The sequence below is a fragment of the Melanerpes formicivorus genome, unplaced genomic scaffold, assembly GCF_026170545.1.
Source record: "Melanerpes formicivorus ecotype bairdi unplaced genomic scaffold, bMelFor1.0.p_v2 SCAF_31, whole genome shotgun sequence".
Classification (NCBI taxonomy): Eukaryota; Metazoa; Chordata; class Aves; order Piciformes; family Picidae; genus Melanerpes; species Melanerpes formicivorus.
The window spans coordinates 8,022,863-8,043,928 of record NW_027142383.1 but is presented as its reverse complement, the minus strand read 5'-3'; the positions used below and the strand labels follow the sequence as shown (position 1 = coordinate 8,043,928).

Sequence of the window (21,066 nt, the reverse complement as noted above, 5' to 3'; positions counted from 1 at the left end):
CTCCCACTTCACCAATGAAATTAGTTTAGATTATTCCTTCCGTTTACCAACTTCCATCCACCATATTCCCTTTCTTAAGGGGGCAACGTCAACCGGCCACAATCCACCCCTTCTAAACAATTTCATCGGCTGTTCATACTGTCCATCCAATCCAAAACGATATTTACAGTTCGTGAGTAATGTTCATAGTCCATTCCGGCTATGCTCAGATGTAGATGATTCAAAAGTCCAAGAAAATCAGAAAATGAGAAAAATGGAAAACAGTTAATTCCTTCGCCGACGAAGCGAAGAAAAGGGAAACAGGGATTCTCAGGGTCTCTTAGTTGACTCAGGGATCTCAGGGTTCGTGCACCGTAGATTCCTCGTTGATTCTTCCTTTGGACGCGATGTAGCTGTACAGCAGTTTGAAATTAACCTCTTTCAGCTAAAGTTAAATTTCTTTGTGGAATACACTGAATTTCACTATTCTTTTGCATTACCCAATAAGTGTGACCAGGACCTTCAGCTGAAACCACCCCTCGGACAGGTTTAGCCTCTCCTGAGGGTGAAAATACCCAAACAGTTTTACCTAACAGATTCTTTTCTCTAACAACAGGAACTCTATCACCTTCTACTTTCTGCAGCAAATCTGAATGTGCAGGTCCAGCTCGGTTCACTGAACCTCTACTATTTACCAGCCAGGTTGCTTGTGCTAAATGTTTTTCCCAGTTTTTCAAAGATCCACCTCCCATGGCTTTGAGAGTGGTCTTCAACAAACCGTTGTAGCGTTCAATCTTCCCTGAAGCTGGTGCATAGTAGGGAATGTGGAATATCCACTCAATACCGTGCTCTTTTGCCCAGCTCTTTACAAGGTTGTTCTTGAAATGAGTTCCGTTGTCTGACTCAATCCTCTCTGGAGTTCCATGTCTCCACAGGATCTGTCTCTCCAGACCGAGAATGGTGTTGCGTGCAGTTGCATGTGGAACTGGATAAGTTTCCAACCATCCAGTGTTCGCCTCTACCATAGTAAGCACATATTGCTTACCAGAACGAGAACGTGGTAGAGTGATGTAGTCAATCTGCCAAGCTTCACCATACTTGTACTTGGACCATCTGTCACCATACCACAAGGGCTTAAGTCGTTTTGCCTGCTTAATAGCAGCACAAATGTCACAGTCATGGATGACTTGCATGATAGCATCCATGGAAATGTCTATGGATCTGTCACGAGCCCATTGGTATGTTGCATCTCTGCCTTGATGTCCTGACGAATCATGAGCCCACCGAGCTAAGAATATCTCACCTCGGTGTTTCCAGTCGAGATCAAGATTAGAGTCCATGTCTACTTGAGAAACTCTTGCAGCTCGATCTGCCTGATGGTTGTGTTGCTGTTCCTCAGTAGCTTTGCTCTTAGGAATGTGAGCATCAATGTGTCTCACTTTCACTGGAATTCTCTCGATTCGATCAGCAATGTCCTGCCACAGGTCTGCTGCCCAAATGGGTTTTCCTTTTCTCTGCCAACCACTCTTCTTCCAGTTCTTTAGCCAACCCCATAGAGCATTGGCTACCATCCATGAGTCGGTGTAGAGATAAAGCTTTGGCCATCTCTCACGTTCAGCTTCGTCGAGAGCTAGCTGGACAGCTTTTACCTCTGCGAACTGACTGGATTCTCCTTCTCCATCTTTTGCCTCTGCAACTCGGCGTGTTGGACTCCACACTGCAGACTTCCACCTTCGCTTGTTCCCAACAAGACGACAGGAACCGTCTGTGAACAAAGCATATTTCTTTTCATCATCAGAAAGGTCATTGTAAGGAGGAGCTTCCTCAGCACAAGTTACTTTCTCCTCTGGAGGTTTAGCACAGTTGATACCTTCAGGCCAACTTGAGATCACCTCCACTAGACCAGGTCTTTCAAGATTTCCCATTCGAGCTCTCTGTGTTATCAGAGCCATCCACTTAGACCAGGTTGAGTCTGTGGCATGATGTGGTGTGGAGCCTTTGCCTTTGAACATCCAATTCAAAACTGGTAATCTGGGAGCTAAGAGAAGTTGTGATTCAGTTCCAATCACTTCAGAAGATGCCTTTACTCCTTCATAGGCAGCTAAAATTTCTTTCTCTGTTGGAGTATAGTTAGCCTCTGAACCTCTGTAACCTCGACTCCAGAAACCAAGAGGTCGTCCACGTGTCTCACCTGGAGCTTTTCGCCACAAGCACCAGGTTGGACCATTGTCACTTGCAGCCGTGTACAAAATGTTCTTAATGTCTGGACCATCTCGAACAGGTCCCAGACCCATTGCTTGAATTACCTCTTGCTTTATCTGGTCCTTTCGTTTACCAACTTCCGTCCACCATATTCCCTTTCTTAAGGGGGCAACGTCAACCGGCCACACTGATCTCTTATTGGTACCATTTGTTGACGTTTTCAACTGAAAATGAAAATGCATGTTGTGTTGTTATGAATTTTGATTTTCCCTCTAGGTGTGTAAAATTATAGGAAACTGGTGAGATAACATATAAATCCCTTCTCCCTACATTCAGTGTGGTAAGGGTCAAAGTATCCACTGTCACGCATGCCCAATTGTGCAGGCTTCTTATCTGAAGAAAACAAATTCCTAGTTCTGAATGTTTATCTTTAAGACAGCTCCTTCTCAGCCGTGATGTCTCCAATTAACCAGACAGTGTCCTTGCAAGTCTGCAAGATAGGTTTCTTTCCCTTTACCCTCTAAACAGGCTTCACGAGATCCTGACCCTTAATCCCAGTGCACTCTAAGTCTTACAATTTTGACACAAATCACCAGTATTTTCATCACAATTCCCCTTTTTTTTTTTTTTTTTTTCATCACCATTGATTTGTGTTAAAATTTCCAGATATTTCAGAACCTCCTTCTTAATTGGATCATAATTAAGTTCATCTGTTCTGATCACATTCTGATCATAATTCTCTACTTGTAACTCGTTGACATGAGCAATCTTACTTAAAGGTCTTAGTATTTTGTAACAATTGCAGAGTATTATGCATAGCAATATTACATAGTTTCATAGTTTCATAGTTTCATTCAGGGTTGGAAGGGACCACAAGGATCATCTAGTTCCAACCCCCCTGCCATGGGCAGGGACACCCCACACTAGATCAGGCTGGACAGAGCCTCATCCAGCCTGCTCTTAAACACCCCCAGGGACGGGGCCTTGACCACCTCCCTGGACAACACATTCCAGGGTTTCACCACTCTCATGGTGAAGAACCTCCTCCTCACATCTAGCCTGAATCTCCCCACCTCCAGCTTCATTCCATTCCCCCTAGTCCTATCACTACCTGATATCCTGAGAAGTCCTTCCCCAGCCTTCCTGTAGGCCCCCTTCAGATACTGGAAGGCCACAATTAGGTCACCTCGGAGCCTTCTCTTCTGCAGACTGAACAGCCCCAACTCCTTCAGTCTGTCCTCATAGGAGAGGTGCTCCAGCCCTCTGATCATCCTTGTGGCCCTTCTCTGGACACGTTCCAGCACCTCCACATCCCTCTTGTAATAGGGGCTCCAGAACTGGACACAGTACTCCAGGTGGGGTCTCACCAGGGCTGAGTAGAGGGGGAGGATCACCTCCCTCGACCTGCTAGCCACACTTCTCCTGATGCAGCCCAGGATCTGATTGGCTTTGCGGGCTGCAAGTGCACACTGAGAGCTCATGTTGAGCTTTTTGTCCACCAGCACCCCCAAGTCTCTCTCTTCAGGGCTACTTTCCAGCCAGTCACTGCCCAGCCTGGATTTGTGCCTGGGATTGCCTCGACCCAGATGCAGGACCCTGCACTTGCTCTTATTGAACTTCATGAGGTTGGCCTGTGCCCACCTCTCCAGCCTGTCAAGGTCCCTCTGGATGGCCTCCCTTCCCTCCAGCGTGTCTGCTGCACCACACAGCTTGGTGTCATCAGCAAACTTGCTGAGGGTGCACTCAATGCCACTGTCCATGTCCCCCACAAAGATGTTGAACAAGACAGGTCCCAGGACTGATACCTGAGGGACTCCACTTGTCACTGGCCTCCACTGGGACATGGAGCCATTGACAGCCACTCTTTGGGTGCGGCCATCAAGCCAGTTCCTTATCCATCTAGTGGTCCACCCATCAAACCCATGTGTCACCAGTTTGGAGACCAGGATGTGGTGCGGGACAGTGTCGAAGGCTTTGCTCAGGTCCAGGTAAACGACATCAGTTGCTCGCCCCTCATCTATTAATTTTGTCACCTGCTCATAGAAGGCCACCAGGTTGGTCAGGCAGGATTTGCCCTTGGCAAAGCCATGCTGACTGCTCCCAATCACTTCTTCACTATTCTTTTGAGCGAGTAGTGACTCCAGGAGGATCTGCTCCATGATTATTCCAATTATTCCAACAATATTACAAACAAATGTTTAAGCCAATTTAGATTTGGTAACCAGAAAGTTAATTTATCCCATATTTCTTTAAATCCACAAGAAGTATCATCTAAAGAAATCTGATGTAATAACTGATTGTGGTTTACAATCGCCTGTAAATCTGTTTCCACTCGTTTATCTAGATTAACATAACTACAACAACTTACATTTATGACTACACATACACCCCCTTCCTTAACATATAAAAAATCCAAAGCTAATCTATTCTGAGTAGATATTTTCGAGAGACTATTGATTTCAATTTGCTGTGCTTTTATTGCATCTGTGCTTGCATTTATCATGATTTCAACTGTAGCAGAAAAATTTACCATTGCTTTTTCAAGTTCAAGTCTTTTCTCTCCGGTCTGATCAAGATTCCACACATGGGAACATGGTTTTTGATTTCGATTGGACTCCTTATGTGCAAATAGGGTTAGGATCAAAATTAGGCTCCACCAGTATATGTTAACTCTGCCTCCTCGGCCTGCTGGGGTGCAACCAGCAGCCGGGTGTATTTTCTTCTCGGCAGCAGTTACATTCTTCAGGAGCCCTACAGATTTTTTAACTCCTTAACCCACTTCAAAATTCCATTTGGAGTCTCTTCTCTACTTCCATGGTTAGTTTGTTTACCATTTCCCATTGTGCTTTTGTTATTTCAATTCCTCTTCCTTCAAAATCTTATGTCTCTTACTTTTCCTTTTACTAATCCTTTTAATTATTCCTGATATTTCCCAACTAAAATTTCTCTAGTCTTTATTTCCCACTTATGCCAATCCCTTTCAATAATTTTCCATGGGGATTTAAATCCTTTTTCTCACCACAAAATAGGTTTTCTGTATTTACCAGCCCAAACTGCCTATTTTCAAATTCAGCATTCAGGACAAAATATTTTTTTGATTGATGCTTTTGACCCCAGATTATCATAACAGTTATTGTGATCGATGTTCGACTTCATGGGAAATGCTGTTTCCTCTTAGTCTTGATTCTTCTGCACATTAGTGAAGGAATAGTTGTTAAAATTAATACCTATTTACTACAAACCTTAACTTATGCTAATACCAAAAAATCCTTAAAACCTTAAAAAACTATGTTAAAATTAATCCATCAAATCAGTGTCTAAAAAGAAATAAAATTGTTACATTAACTAAAAAACACTTTCCAAAATTAAAACCTGTTTATACATTCCTTAACTATATTACATGGAGCTCCTTTGAAATGCCTAGGCAGACAACTATGAAGGTTCGAACCAAAAGAAAATCTCACAATTTAAACTCTTAACTAAGTGCATACACCTTATTGCAATTACTATGTACTAAGTACTTATAAATACCAAATGCTTCCTTATTCATTATGCTTATTAGAAAAACTTAACAAAACTCTAAATAACAAATCTCTGAAAGACGTTACAATCAGAAATGACAAAATGAGTACTGTTGCTTTAAGTCAAAACAGAGTAGTGTGGTGTGGCCGGTTGACGTTGCCCCCTTAAGAAAGGGAATATGGTGGACGGAAGTTGGTAAATGGAAGGAATAATCTAAACTAATTTCATTGGTGAAGTGGGAGGAAGCACCTTCTGAACTGGGAGTGAACTGGGAGTGAACTGGGTACTCTGGTACTTCTATCTTTAGTCTTGCTTCCGCCTCTTCTTCGTGCAGCAGCTCTGTTTTGTGCTGGGCTTTCTGCCAAGGCCTCGGCCTTGAAAACCAGATAAAGGCCTGTATTAACTCCCTTCCAATTAACACGAACTGCTTCTAACCTTTTTTTCCTCTCTTTTCTTTCTCTTTCTATCCCATTCTGGGGAAAGGGGGGGAAGGGAGGGGAGAAAGGAGGTGGGGAACCCCTCTCTGTCCAAGGGGGGTTACTCTCATTTCTGTGTTACTCTGTTGTATATCTTTGTATATATTGTAGATATTGTAAATTTGTAAATATTCCCCTGCATACCCTACATTGCTTTGTAAATATAGCTCCACTGCTTTGCTAATTCAGCTTGTGCGTTTTTTTTTTTCCTTTCCCTTCAATTTTTCTTTCCCTTTACTTTACAAGGGGGAAGGGAGGAGGCTTCTTGGCCTTACCCTTCCACCCACCACATGCGGCTAAAGCTGCTGCAGGGGAAAGGGGTGGGGGCTGCTGCCGTGGCAGCTGCTCCGCTGCTACTGTCGGTGCTGTCGGTGTCGGTGGTGCATCAGCCGGTACCGCCGTCGGTATCCGCGGGGGCCGGCAGGGCTCGCGGGAGGAGTGCGGTGGCAGGAACGCTGTAACCGCAAGCCTCCAAGCGCTCCATTTTTTCTAAGAGGGGCCGTAAAGCAAAGTCGGCGCTGTTTGAATTCCTCGCTGCCGGCGCTGTCCTCTGAATCCGAGCCGTCGCTGGCGATGTCAGAGGAAGGTGTTGATAAAAAGGGGTCAAACACACTGAACTGCCTTTTTCCGGCTTTTTCCCCGCTGTGTGCAAACGGCAGTGGTGACGGCTGGTAAACGCGGTGTGGTCGCCGCAAGATGTATCGGGGGCGGCCCCGGTCGATCGGTTGACAGTTCTCAGACACATCTTTCAGCTGCAACTCAGATACACCTGGCGCTGCATCTCGTCCTGACAAAGTTGCTCTAACTGCAGCAGCCATTCGCTGTTTCAGTTCATCGGTTTTAACACAGTTCATGCATTCTCGCCACGACTTTTGCAGCTTTATAGCAGTTTTATCACCATCTATAACCAAGTCCCACAACTTGTTCTTGTATTCTCTCCAACAAGCTTCATCAAAATAACTATCTCCGCTAGGGAAATGCCCTAAAGCGGATCTATGGGCCAAAAGTCCAGGCATTACTTTAGACGATATCTCCGCCTTACGCTTTTCGATGACACTGTATTTCGTCTGATGACAGCTTATAGGGTCGGCCTTGCCCTTTCGAGTTTGTGCGCAAAGGTATTAAGGCTGCCATAACCTGTTGACTATGCTCAAGCTGTTTTGTCATTGTCATTGACAACACCTCAGCCTGTTTTTGTAATCCCTTATCAATCACCTCCGTCAACATGGCCATTGGACTGCTTGGCAAGTCCTGAGCCCTCTGCAACAATTCGGCTACCGTCCATCTAGGATCTGCTGATGTAATAAGCTGTTGCGTTTGCTGGTTCCCATTCTGCATTAAACACTGCCTTAAAATTGCCTCTCGGATACCTTCTCCTACGCTTGCTGCTCTAAGTGCGGCAAGCAACTTATCTACAAATTCACCAAGAGGTTCCTGTCTACCTTGCTTAATTCCCATATAGTGAGGATTTGCATTTCCATCCTTCTGCTTTTCAAAAGCCCTCCTTACTATCTGGGCTGATGCTTGCAAAACAGGCGGCTGTAAAAGTGCCTGTAACTCTGGTCTCTCATACTGTCCCGTTCCACACAACTGATCTACTGTTACACCAAATAATGGATCATTTTGCTGTCTTTGTACTCCAGCTGATTGTCTAGCTAGGTGTTCCCACTCATTCAAAAATGTCATAAATTGAGATGCTGTTAGGATCAGCTTCATAACATTATAAGAATCTCTAGGCAACATATTATAGTTCATGTAAATAAAATCAATCATCTGTCTAGCTGGTTCAGATTGAATCCCAAACTGACTCGCAGTCTGTCTTAATTGAGATAACAATTTCCATGGCAATTGAGTTACATCAGCCTGAACAACATTTTGCTCCCCAGGGACCTGTGTATACATTACTGGAAAAGCTTGATGTGAAGCAGCCAGCCGGCTAAGCCCTTCCTGATCTCCTTCGGCATTTAAGTGTTCTACAACCTTTTGCCAATACTCTGCGTGCTTTCTTGCATGATCTTTAACACCACCTCCAGGATCTACCGCCCTGTTTGTCTCCTCTCCCTCACCTACTTTCTTGTCCTGTACAATTTGCTCAGCTAAAAGAGACGGGGAAGGCTCCTCAGCAGAGTCCTGTGTTACAGATTGTAATTCAACTCTGCCACCTAGTCCTTTTACACACGCAGCCTTCTCCTTTCTTAAATAATCCTGAACCTCTTCTGACAAAGGCAACCCAGCATGTGTAACACTTGCTCCATTTGGGTCCGTATAATCTAATCGTACCCTGGCTTGATAAGCTGCCATTTGCTCAGCATGATGCTGATCCAGTGCTGTCATAACCATCTTCCACCATTTTCCACACTTCTTTGCTCGTTTTTCATCATCTAACCCACGCAGCCACAAATCTTGTCCAAACTTTTTCCACTGCAATCTTTCAAATACCTCATTTGGATCCTTTATATATCCTAACTCTTCTGCATAGCTTAACAGCGGCACCAATTCCTTTTTAAAATTTAACTTACACTGTCACTTTTCTAAAAAGCATATAAATAAATCATACACTGCCTGCCTATCCATATCTGTATTTAAACGTTAATACCTGTGCGCACAGACCTCGTTTAAGCAGTTCCCGGCTCTACAGCGTCTTCGGCTTCAAGGCTGTCTTCCCCTTTTTCTTGCAGCCTCCGGTACTGCTATCCCGGGCCGGCCTTCTTCTTGCCTCCGGCTTACTCCGAATCTCCCAAGTCCCGAAGAACTTCTTAGACCCTAAACCTTTGTCTTCATTAGGGTCCCTGTTCGGGCGCCATTTGCCGCAAGAAGGGGCCGCATATTTGACCAATTTGATCAGCGGAATCCAACTTTATTGAGCATCAGACACATCTTATATACAGTTTGCTATAATTATGCCCACTTGGCAACATACTATTGGTTGCTCTCTAAAAGGTTACATCATTGTTTTCACAACTCTGTGGAATTCTTCTATCCGGCCTAATTGCTCTCTTTCCCAGATCTCGCCTCCTCCTTATCTTGCTTGCCTCCCATCTCAGGGGCAGCTGGGCTTTAGCATACCAAGCAATCAGCACTTTCTCACATCTCTTACGGCGCCACTGTATTATCAACAGAGAATTCTTCAAGGCCTGAATTGCACAGGCGTTCCTGGGACCCAAGGCCCCTCTTGCTCAAAACAGTCCTCGACAGCTTGGAACACAAGCCCTATGAGGAAAGACTGAGGGAGCTGGTGTTGCTCAGTCTGGAGAAGAGGAGACTCAGGGGTGACCTTATCGCTCTCTACAACTACCTGAAGGGAGGTTGTAGACAGGTGGATGATGGTCTCTTCTCCCAGGCACCCAGTACCAGAACAAGAGGACACAGTCTCAGGCTGCGCCAGGGGAGGTTCAGGTTGGATGTTAGGAAGAAGTTCTATACAGAAAGAGTGATTGCCCATTGGAATGGGCTGCCCAAGGAGGTGGTGGAGTCACCGTCATTGGAGGTGTTTAGTAGGAGGCTTGATAGGGTGCTTGGTTGCATGGTTTAGTTGGTTAGGTGGGATGGATAATAGGTTGGATGCGACGATCTTGAAGGTCTCTTCCAACCTGGTCTGGTCTATCCTATTCTATTCTATTCTGTTCTATTCTATTCTATTCGGGTGAGCTACAGAGCACTCACTCTCTCTTTCTTGGGTTTTGCCCTCCCCGCACATGTAGAATAAGCAGCCACAGTTCCAGGATAACAAGAGACACCAGAGGAATTCCCACAACTGGCAAACAGCATTGTGAGTAAATTGGAATATTTCTAAGTCTCCAGGAAATACCTGCCTCTTGTTAATAAGGGTAACATACTGCTTTTGGTTTTATCTTTTCCAAATACTGTTTTCTCAAACTATTAGTAACCATTCCTATATTCTGAAGATATTCTTCAACCAAACATAAGAACCTGCATATATATTTAATAACTTTTGTATATAGTTATGTGAGTGGTGGAGCTAAATCAATAAATAATTTATATTTTTATTAATTCCCCACCTCATCCCTTTTTATTTGTAACAATAATACCACCAGAAGAGGTATGGAGCCAGGAAAGTGAACGTCTTACCATGAAGGGAAACATATTCTTTGTGTACTTCCATTTGGCACTCTCCTGACAAAGTCCAACTGTCTTAATTAAGACAGCGGCTTCATGCCCCATGTTGGGCACCAAAGGAACGTAATGGTTTAGTGCAAGGGCTAAACTCCTGCACTCCCCCACCCCCACTCTCCTCTCTCCTTATCAGGAGATAAGGAAGGGAGGGGGGGATAAAGGCAGAGGGAGAGTTTTCAGTTGATTTACACAGAATATTTTACTCCTCTGCTACAAAGATATCAGATTACATCAGTATATATAGAAACTAGAAGGAAAGGGGAAATGAATACTTGTCCAAATCCCATAACAGACAAAAATGCAGCTGCCTGCTCAAGGACCCGAAAAGCCAGAGAGAGAGAGACCCTCTTTTCCAGGGCCGTAATGCTGCACAGATGTAAATGCCATAATTGTAAATTCATGATTCTGATAGTGGGAAATATTATGTGGTTCAAAGACTAGTCCTGCTAAGTCTGCTTCACCCTCAGTGTAGCTATATTAGCATGACATTGTGGCTGATCATGTCTATGTGACATAGCTCATCTGCATCCACATTTGTCAAAGGCATCTTGGGTCTTTCAGAGATAAGCAAGATAACATACTTGGTGGCTTTAATTAGAATCTTTGCTAATTTGTATATTTAGGTTGTGTTAACTCTAATCATGTTATAGCTGTTTAAGACTTGTCTGAATGCAGAGGGTAATGAAGTTTGATGGTAGAGGTGTTCTCCATGGTTTATAAGATTAACTGTTGTTATGAGAGTCTCCTAAATAGTAAGATATGCACCATAGGTTTAAACTGAAGGACTCAGGGGGATGGGTTCAATATGATCATGCTCATGCCACTGCATCCAACTGGGGAATAAAACAGACCAATCACAGCAGTGACAAATACTCCTTAGCTGCCTTCCAAGGTGAGTGCCAGAAGGCCAACCACCTCAAGACTGGGTATGACTACAGTGGTTCCTCTTGCTCCCCTCAGGGTTGCCTTCCTGCTCAATTAAGTCTCTGAAATGCTTGTACAGCGATGCACACAGCATGGGGAATAAACAGGAAGAATCAAAGATGTGGGTGCAGCCTCAGGCCCATGATCACATTGCAGTTGCAGACATGGTGGGATAGCTCACATGACTGGAATGGTGTCATGAACAGCTATGTACTCTTTAGGAAAGACAGGACAGCAAGGCGTGGCAGTGGAGTTGCTCCTTATGTGCAAGACCAACTGGAATGTACTGAACTCTACCCAGGAGGGGAGGAATATGTTGAAAGCTTATGGGTAAGAATGAAGGGAATGCAAATATGGGTGAACTGTTGTGGGTGTCTACTACAGACCACCAAACCAGGAAGAAGATGTCAAGGAGGCCTTCTACAGACAGCTGGAAGTAGCCTCAAGGTCGCATGCCCTGGTGCTCATGGGTTGACTTCAGTCATCCTGATATTTGTTGGAAAGGCCACACAGCTAGGCGTAGTCAATCCAGAAGGCTCTTGCAGTGCCCTGACAATAACTTTCTGATGCAGGTGGTGGAGGAGCCAACAAGGAGAGGTATGCTACTGGACCTTGTATTAACAAACAAAAAAGATCTGACTGGGGATGTGAAAGTTGGGGGAAGCCTTGACTGCATGGAAGAAGCAGGGCAATAAGTAGGATTGCAACCCTGGACTTCAGGAGGGCTAACTTTGTCCTTTTCAAAGACCTGCTTGGAGGAATCCCATTGCCTAGGACTCTAGAAGGTAGGGGGATCCCAAGAGAGCTGGTTAATATTCAAGTATCACTTCCTCCAAGTTCAAGATAGGTGCATTCCTTTGGGAAAAAAAAAATCAAGTAGAGGAAGGAGACCTGCATGGATGAGCAAGGAGCTGCTGAAAAAAGCCATGTGGAAGAAAGAAGCTCACAGTATGTGGAAAAAGGGACCAGTCACTTGGGAGGAATATAGGAACTTTGTCAGGGTACATAGGGATGCAACAAAGAAGGCCAAAGCATCCTTGGAAATAAATCTGGCAAAGTATGTGAAAGACAAGAAGGGCTTCTTCAAATACATGAGTGGCAAAAGGAAGAACAGGGAAAATGTGGGTGGGAGCCCTGGTGACAGAGCATGCAGGGAAGTCAGAGTTACTGAACGCTGCCTTGTTGTATGTGATTGCAATGTTCATTGTCTCATCCTATAGCAATTTTATTGCATGTGTTTTAGGTGGTAAAGGTACTCATATGTTCTGTACTGGAAATGATAATCCACAAGGAGCACAAAACAGACCTTAATAAACTGCAACCCGTGGAGCCAGGATGGAGGGGAAACAGAGAAGTGTGGGAAAAAGGAGCAAGGGGGAAGGCACCTCCCCCTCCCTAAGGCTATGGTCAGTAGATGCAGATGGGCCCTTCCCCCCAAGCCACATGTTCAGCACAGACCTCCGTGCCAGGGCACGCCTGGGCATGGTAATCAGTTTCTGCCCTTTTTGGCTTTTGGAATACACTTTCTGGTAGCGTTTATGACAGCAATTAGAACAGGTGTTTAAATGGGTAAGCTGTGTGTAGATTAAGCAGACACAGTTACAGGATGATTTTCCGATTAAAAGAGACACTAGAGGAACTCCCACAATCAGCAAACAGCATTGTGAGTAAATTGGAATATTCCTAAGTCTCCAGGAAATACTTGCCTTTTGTTAGCAGGTGTAACACACTGCTTTTGGATTTATCTTTTCCAAATACTGTTTTCTCAAACTATTAGTAACCATTCCTATATTCTGAAGATATTCTTCAACTGAACATAAGAACCTGTATATATATTTCGTAATTTTTGTATATAGTTAGGTGCGTGGTGGAGCTAAATTAATAAATAATTTGTAATTTTTTTAATTAATTCCCCATCTCACCCTTTTCATTCGTAACAGGGTCTGGCCATCCAAACAGTTTTTGACCCAGCAAAGAGTGTGCCTGTCCAGACCATGAGCTGCCAGTTTGTCCAAGATGATGCTGTGGAGAACTGTGTCAAAGGCTTTACTGAAGTCCAAGTAAACAACATCCACAGCTTTTCCCTCACGAACCACGCAGGTCACCTTGTCATAGAAGGAGATCAAGTTTGTCAAGCAGGACCTGCCCTTCATGAACCCATGCTGACTGGACCTGACTCCCTGCTTCTCTTTGATGTGCCTCATGGTGGTCTTCAAGATGATCTGCTCTATGACCTTCCCTGGCACCAAAGGCAGACTGACAGGTCTGTAGTTTCCTGGATCCTCCCTACAGCCTTATAAATTGTTGGCGCCTCCAGTCAGGTGGAACTTCCCCAGTCAGCCAGAACTGCTGACAGATGATAGAAAGGGGGCTGCCAGCTCCTTCAGAACCCTTGGGTGTATCCCATCTGGCCCCATAGACTTGTGTGTATCTAAGTGGCAGAACAGGTCCCTCACCATTTCCTCTTGAATCATGGGAGCTCCATTCTGCTCTCCAAATCTGTAAACGGACAACTGTTGAGACCTGAATGATAGAACTCCCACAGCAGAAAAGTAGCTGCTCAAAGTAGTTCCTTAACAACTTTCCAAAGACCCCAATAGACCTATAAAACTTTACATAGACTGAGCTTACCTACCTTTTTTGTTTCAATATTGATTCTCTTCTGGTCAAAAGTAGTGATCTAACTGAAATTCTTTTGGTATCAGAGATTGCACTGGCAAGACATTTCTAAAGACTTCAGGATTTGTTCCTTCCCCTAATACAGGAAGTATGTAATACTTCAAGAGCCACTTAGAAACTTAATATGTTACCTTACAAAGGGGTATTGGATAAGGCCAAGCTTCATTAAAGTACATGCATTTCTGTCCTTTAAGAAGCAGTATCCATGAATTCTTCCTAAGGACAGATCTTCACAGTCTGCATTTTAAAATTATTCAGCACATAGAAACCTAGATGAATACCCTTCATTATACTGCATACATAAAATTAAAAAAACTGCTGCCCTGAAAACAAACCTGACTTTAGTATAGTGTCAACACCCCTTCACTGATCTAAGATTTTACTGGCAATAGATATCTGTGTTATAAAGACTAACTGCAGAATCAAGAATATCAGAAATTGTGTTCTTTTAGAATATCAAGTGTAAACACTAAATCAACAAGGGACTTACCACACTGAATGTCTTCTGATCCAGTTCTTCAGATATAAGAACTGGTTCACTAGTTGCAGTAATATGAACTGGAATATTCAACAATGAACCTTTTTTATTTTTTTCTTTATTTTCAGATTTGATTTCATTTACCTAAGAACAAAATATGAAAATGTATCTGAAAAGAAATTCTTAATTTTGGTCTGGAATTATACTGTAATTATGCAATCACTGTAATTACTGCATTGTCTCCAATAATAATAATTTAAAAATTCTGATTTCAACGACAGTACCTTTTATTTGCTCTTTCTGAGGGATGGAGAAGTAGAATCGGCAAGTTCCTTGCATCATTTGCACTCAGTCCCGCTAAGCTATGCATCTTTAAAGAGCTAATTTCCCATTTCATTTGCCTGTCCACAATTATAGTTACAAGTGGTAAAAATAAACTTCAAATGATGCAAAAGACTTCAATGAAATGACAACTGTAAATGATCCAAAATACCCTTTCAACTCAAAATTGTTCACAAAAACCTGGTGGCTTTTTCTAGTTTGTGGCCGGTTGACGTTGCCCCCTTAAGAAAGGGAACATGGTGGACGGAAGTTGGTAAACGGAAGGAATAGTCTAAACTAATTTCATTGGACGAGTGGGAGGAAGCACTTCTGAGCTGGGACTATACTGGACATTTCCAGCACTTCTCAGTCAGTCTTGCTTCCGCCTCTTCTTCAGGCAACAGCTTTCTGTCCTGGGCTTTCTGCCAAGGCCTCGGCCTTGAAAACCAGATAACAGGCCTGTATACTAACTCCCTTCCAATTAACACGAACTGCTTCTAACTTTTTTTTCCTCTCTTCTCTTTCTCTTTCTATCCCATTCTGGGGAAAGGGGGGGAAGAGAGGGGAGAGCGGAGGTGGGGGACCCCTCTCTGCCGAGGGGGGCACTCTCATTTCTGTGTTACTCTGTTGTATATCTTTGTATATATTGTAGATATTGTAAATTTGTAAATAATCCCCTGCAAACCCTACATCGCTTTGTAAATATAGCTCCACTGCTTTGCTAATTCAGCTTGCGAGTTTTTTTTTCTTTTCCCTTCAATTTTTTTTCCCTTTTACTTTACAAGGGGGAAGGGAGGAGGCTTCTCAGCCTTACCCCTTCCATCCCACCACATTTTTTTTTATTGGCGCCCAACGTGGGGCAGATAATTAGTTTAATTTATTATTTGATTGATTTAGTGTTTTCCAGCTGAATTAGCAAACATGAAGGTATTGTGGTTTGTGGAGCGATTATTCTTTTCAATTTTTGGGGCTCTGGTTTACAGATATTGTTTGGGTTTGATTTTGGATTACCTGGGTAAATATTTGGTGCGGACAATTTATATGTGGGTTATGTATAGAGTTAAATTATGGTATGGAAAATGTATTAATTTATTATGGCCAGTGAGATACAGGAATGTTACCTCCACCACTCTCCCAATTGAGATAAAGGGTTTTAAGATTCCGCCTGAGGAGACGGTAACTTTAGGTGATGCCTGGGATCCAAAAGTGATTTATTTGATGTGTATAATCCTGCTTTCAGTGATAATTAACGTGTATCTCCTGATTTCTTTGCGGCAAGAGAAAAAGGTGTCCAGGGCGTGTTTTGTTATTAAAACTAGGTCAAAAAGAAAACGCCGTGGCTCTCGATCAGTCCCAGAGTCATCTAGTGATGAGGACTGTGGAGAACCCGTGTCAGTTAAAAAGAAGGCTAAAAAGTTAATTGGTAAGGCAGCTCTAAATGACTTTGTTGATTCTGGCAAGCAGCCAAGGGCATCGGCTGGTATCAACATGGCGCCTACTCCTTCTCCCACTCCTTTTCCTTCTTCTTCTTCTCCGTCGGCCATTAACGGAGCAACGTCACTTCCACCCACTCCCTCGGTGGGACCGGAAGTCACTGCCCCAGCAGCTGATTTATCTCAGGACTTGTCAGCTTCCATTAAGGTGGCTGTAAATTCAAACACAGCTCCAGTCAAGATGGCTCCTTTAAAGACTAGAAGTGGAAAGGCCCAAGATGGAGAAGAAGAGGTGGAGACTGATCCTGGTGAGGGGCCCTCTACTCTAAAAGATCCTGCTCAGGAGGAAGAGAAGGTTTGTTTTAAAGATCTAGCTAACCTAGTGAGATCAAAGCAGGATAGAGATGAAGCTAGGAAAGCAGCTGGCAAAGGTGGTTCTCAGCTTAAAGAGATCCTTAGGAGGATGACAGCAGGATTTTACGGGCAAAGAATTCAGGGAGATGAAGATGAAGATGATATTACAGACTGTTCGTCACCACGGGAAGAATTGCGTAATGTCCGTAAAGATTTCACCAGGGCAGATAAGGAGCCAGTTCTAGCTTGGCTTAGTAGGTGTTATGATACAGGTGCTTCAGCTCTAACAGTTGGAGACAAGTCAGCAGCTCAGTTAGGAACTCTCTCAAGGGACAATGGAATAGATAGACATCTAGGCGAAGCTCTCGGTAAGGTTAATCTGTGGATACGCCTCTTAATAGCGGTTGCCCTGAGATACCCTTCCCGAGATGATCTTCCCTGGAATCCTAAACCCTGGACTACCATAGATGAGGGAATTAAGCGCTTGAGAGAATTTGCTGTTAGAGAGCTACTCTATGGTGAACATGAAACTCTGAATCCTGATGACGTTCCTGTGGGTATTGGTCTAGCTAAAAAGATCATCAAACTTGCTCCTTCCAATTATGCAAACATTCTGGCAAGCAGAATTGTGTCAAGAAGTTATGGTGGAGCTTCTCCTACGGTTGGCCAATTCAGTGATCAAATGAGACAATTGGAGGATAGCATGACACGTGGTTCTTTGGTTTCAGCCATTAAAACTATGTCTGGTGATATACAGAATTGCATAAGAGAGTTAAAAGATGAATTTAGAAATTCCATATCCCAATTGGCACAAAGGGATAGTTTCAATTCTTCCTCCAGGTGGGTACAAGTCTCATCTGTGAGGAATACACGTCCTCCAAGGAGGTCATTCCAAAACAGGACATTCCAAAACAGGTCGTTCCAAAACAGACCACCAAGGCAATCACGTAGAACTATTTGGATAACTCTGCGTGATCAGTTTGGTGAGAACATGAACCGCTGGGATGGCCAACCAACTTCTAATCTTTTCAGGAGACTGAGGGAATTGCAAAGTGGCAGAACCCGAGGTAGCAATACCAGAAGGGTAGCTGTTACTTCTACAGTTCCCCAGAACGACTCTTATGGTTCCAACAGTGGCTCCAGTTATAACATGCAAAGTTATAACCCTGCACAATATGTGCAATGCACATGTGCGCATGTTCCCCATAACTAGGGGTGCCCTGCCTCCCGCCAGGGGGAGGAGAGGGATAACAGAGATAATAGAATCTATTGGGATGTGTACATCCAGTGGCCTGGCACTTCACAATTTCGGAAGTACAGGGCCTTGGTTGACACAGGAGCTCAGTGCACCATAATACCATCAAATTATCAGGGATCAGAGTCTATAACCATTCTGGGAGTCACTGGTGGATCTCAAGAGTTAAGTAAGGTAGAGGTTAATATAAGTTTAACTGGTAAACAATGGAGGAAGCATACAGTTGTGACCGGACCTGATGCACCTTGTATTTTGGGAATTGATTTTCTGAGAGAAGGGCGTTTCAAAGACCCTAGAGGTTACAAATGGGCTTTTGGAGTAGCTTCAATAGAAATTGATGGACAAAAATTGAAGCTGTCTGCCAGACCTGAACTTTCTGATGAATCTGCAGTTGTGGGACAACATAAGATACAGGACATTAAATTGCTGGTTGCTTCTCAGACTGTGCATCACAGACAATACAGAACCAACCGTGACTCTTTGTTGCCCATTCAGAATCTGATTCGTCAGTTGGAAAGTCAGAAAGTCGTCAGCAAAACTCATTCACCTTTCAACAGTCCAGTGTGGCCTGTGCGGAAGCAGAATGGAGACTGGCGTCTGACGGTAGACTACCGAGCCCTAAATGAAGTAACACCACCTACGAGTGCAGCAGTACCAGACATGATGGAGCTACAATATGAGCTGGAATCCAAAGAGGCCAAATGGTATGCTACCATAGACATTGCTAATGCATTTTTCTCTATTCCCATAGCAGAGGAATGCAGGCCTCAGTTTGCTTTCACCTGGAGAGGAATCCAGTACACTTTCAACAGGCTGCCAATGGGCTGGATCCACAGCTCAAGCATCTGTCATGCAGTGATCCACGATGCTCTGGAGAAAGGCGGTGCTCCAGAACACATCCAGTTCATCGATGATATCATCGTCTGGGGTAAAACTGCTGAGGAAGTCTTCAAGAAAGGTAACAAAATCATTGACATTCTTCTGGATGCAGGTTTTGCCATCAAACGAGACAAAGTGAAAGGACCTACCACAGAGATTCAATTTCTGGGAGTGAAGTGGCAGGATGGACGCCGACACATTCCAGTGGATGTGGTAAATAGAGTCTCTACCATGGCAAGTCCCACAAACAAGCAAGAGACCCTACGTTTCTTAGGGATAGTGGGATTTTGGAGACTACACATTCCTGGATATAGTCAGATTGTGAAACCTCTGTATGACGTAACTCGAAAGAGAAACCATTTCCACTGGGGACCTGAACAGCAAGCAGCCTTTGACCAGATAAAGCAAGAGGTGATTCAAGCAATGGGTCTGGGACCTGTCCGAGATGGTCCAGACATTAAGAACATTTTGTACACGGCTGCAAGTGACAATGGTCCAACCTGGTGCTTGTGGCAAAAAGCTCCAGGTGAGACACGTGGACGACCTCTTGGTTTCTGGAGTCGAGGTTACAGAGGTTCAGAGGCTAATTATACTCCAACAGAGAAAGAAATTCTAGCTGCCTATGAAGGAGTGAAAGCATCTTCTGAAGTGATTGGAACTGAATCACAACTTCTCCTAGCTCCCAGATTACCAGTTTTGAATTGGATGTTCAAAGGCAAGGGCTCCACACCACATCATGCCACAGACTCAACCTGGTCTAAGTGGATGGCTCTGATAACACAGAGAGCTCGAATGGGAAATCTTGAAAGACCTGGTCTAGTGGAGGTGATCTCAAGTTGGCCTGAAGGTATCAACTGTGCTAAACCTCCAGAGGAGAAAGTAACTCGTGCTGAGGAAGCTCCTCCTTACAATGACCTTTCTGATGATGAAAAGAAATACGCTTTGTTCACAGACGGTTCCTGTCGTCTTGTTGGAAACAAGCGAAGGTGGAAGTCTGCAGTGTGGAGTCCAACACGCCGAGTTGCAGAGGCGAAAGATGGAGAAGGAGAATCCAGTCAGTTTGCAGAGGTAAAAGCTGTCCAGCTAGCTCTCGACGTGGCTGAACGTGAGAGATGGCCAAAGCTTTATCTCTACACCGACTCATGGATGGTAGCCAATGCTCTATGGGGTTGGCTAAAGAACTGGAAAAAGAGTGGTTGGCAGAGAAAAGGAAAACCCATTTGGGCAGCCAACCTATGGCAGGACATTGCTGATCGAATCGAGAGAATTCCAGTGAAAGTGAGACACATCGATGCTCACATTCCTAAGAGCAAAGCTACTGAGGAACAGCAACACAACCATCAGGCAGATCTAGCTGCAAGAGTTTCTCAAGTAGACATGGACTCTAATCTTGATCTCGACTGGAAACACCGAGGTGAGATATTCTTAGCTCGGTGGGCTCACGATTCGTCAGGACATCAAGGCAGAGATGCAACATACCAATGGGCTCGTGACAGATCCATAGACATTTCCATGGATGCTATCACACAAGTCATCCATGACTGTGACATTTGTGCTGCTATTAAGCAGGCAAAACGACTTAAGCCCTTGTGGTATGGTGACAGATGGTCCAAGTACAAATATGGTGAAGCTTGGCAGATTGACTACATCACTCTACCACGTTCTCGTTCTGGTAAGCAATACGTGCTTACTATGGTAGAGGCAAACACTGGATGGTTGGAAACTTATCCAGTTCCACATGCAACTGCACGCAACACCATTCTCGGTCTGGAGAGACAGATCCTGTGGAGACACGGAACTCCGGAGAGGATTGAGTCAGACAATGGAACTCATTTCAAGAACAACCTTGTAAAGAGCTGGGCAAAAGAGCACGGTATTGAGTGGATATTCCACATTCCCTACTATGCACCAGCTTCAGGGAAGATTGAACGCTACAACGGTTTGTTGAAGACCACTCTCAAAGCCATGGGAGGTGGATCTTTGAAAAACTGGGAAAAACATTTAGCACAAGCAACCTGGCTGGTAAATAGTAGAGGTTCAGTGAACCGAGCTGGACCTGCACATTCAGATTTGCTACGGAAAGTAGAAGGTGATAGAGTTCCTGTTGTTAGAGAAAAGAATCTGTTAGGTAAAACTGTTTGGGTATTTTCACCCTCAGGAGAGGCTAAACCTGTCCGAGGGGTGGTTTCAGCTGAAGGTCCGGGTCACACTTATTGGGTAATGCAAGAGAATGGTGAAATTCAGTGTATTCCACAAAGAAATTTAACTTTAGCTGAAAGAGGATAATTTTGAACTGCTGTACAGCTACATCGCGTCCAGAGGAAGAATCAACGAGGAATCTACGGTGCACGAACCCTGAGATCCCTGAAAGCCCTGAGTCAACTAAGAGACCCTGAGATTTCCCTGTTTCCCTTTTCTTCGCTTCATCGG

At 44.1% G+C, this 21,066-nt stretch overlaps 1 protein-coding gene across 1 annotated transcript in view; it reads left to right on the top strand.

The window, feature by feature from the left end:
- The window catches only part of CHD1 (chromodomain helicase DNA binding protein 1), a 213,249-nt gene extending 199,363 nt beyond the window's left edge, over window positions 1-13,886 (top strand). The window contains exon 37 of the mRNA XM_068155319.1: window positions 13,178-13,886. Within this exon, the coding sequence (XP_068011420.1) occupies window positions 13,178-13,235 (58 nt within the window). The 3' untranslated portion in view covers window positions 13,236-13,886. The remainder of the gene's footprint in view (window positions 1-13,177) is intronic.
- Window positions 13,887-21,066: the final 7,180 nt, after the last annotated feature.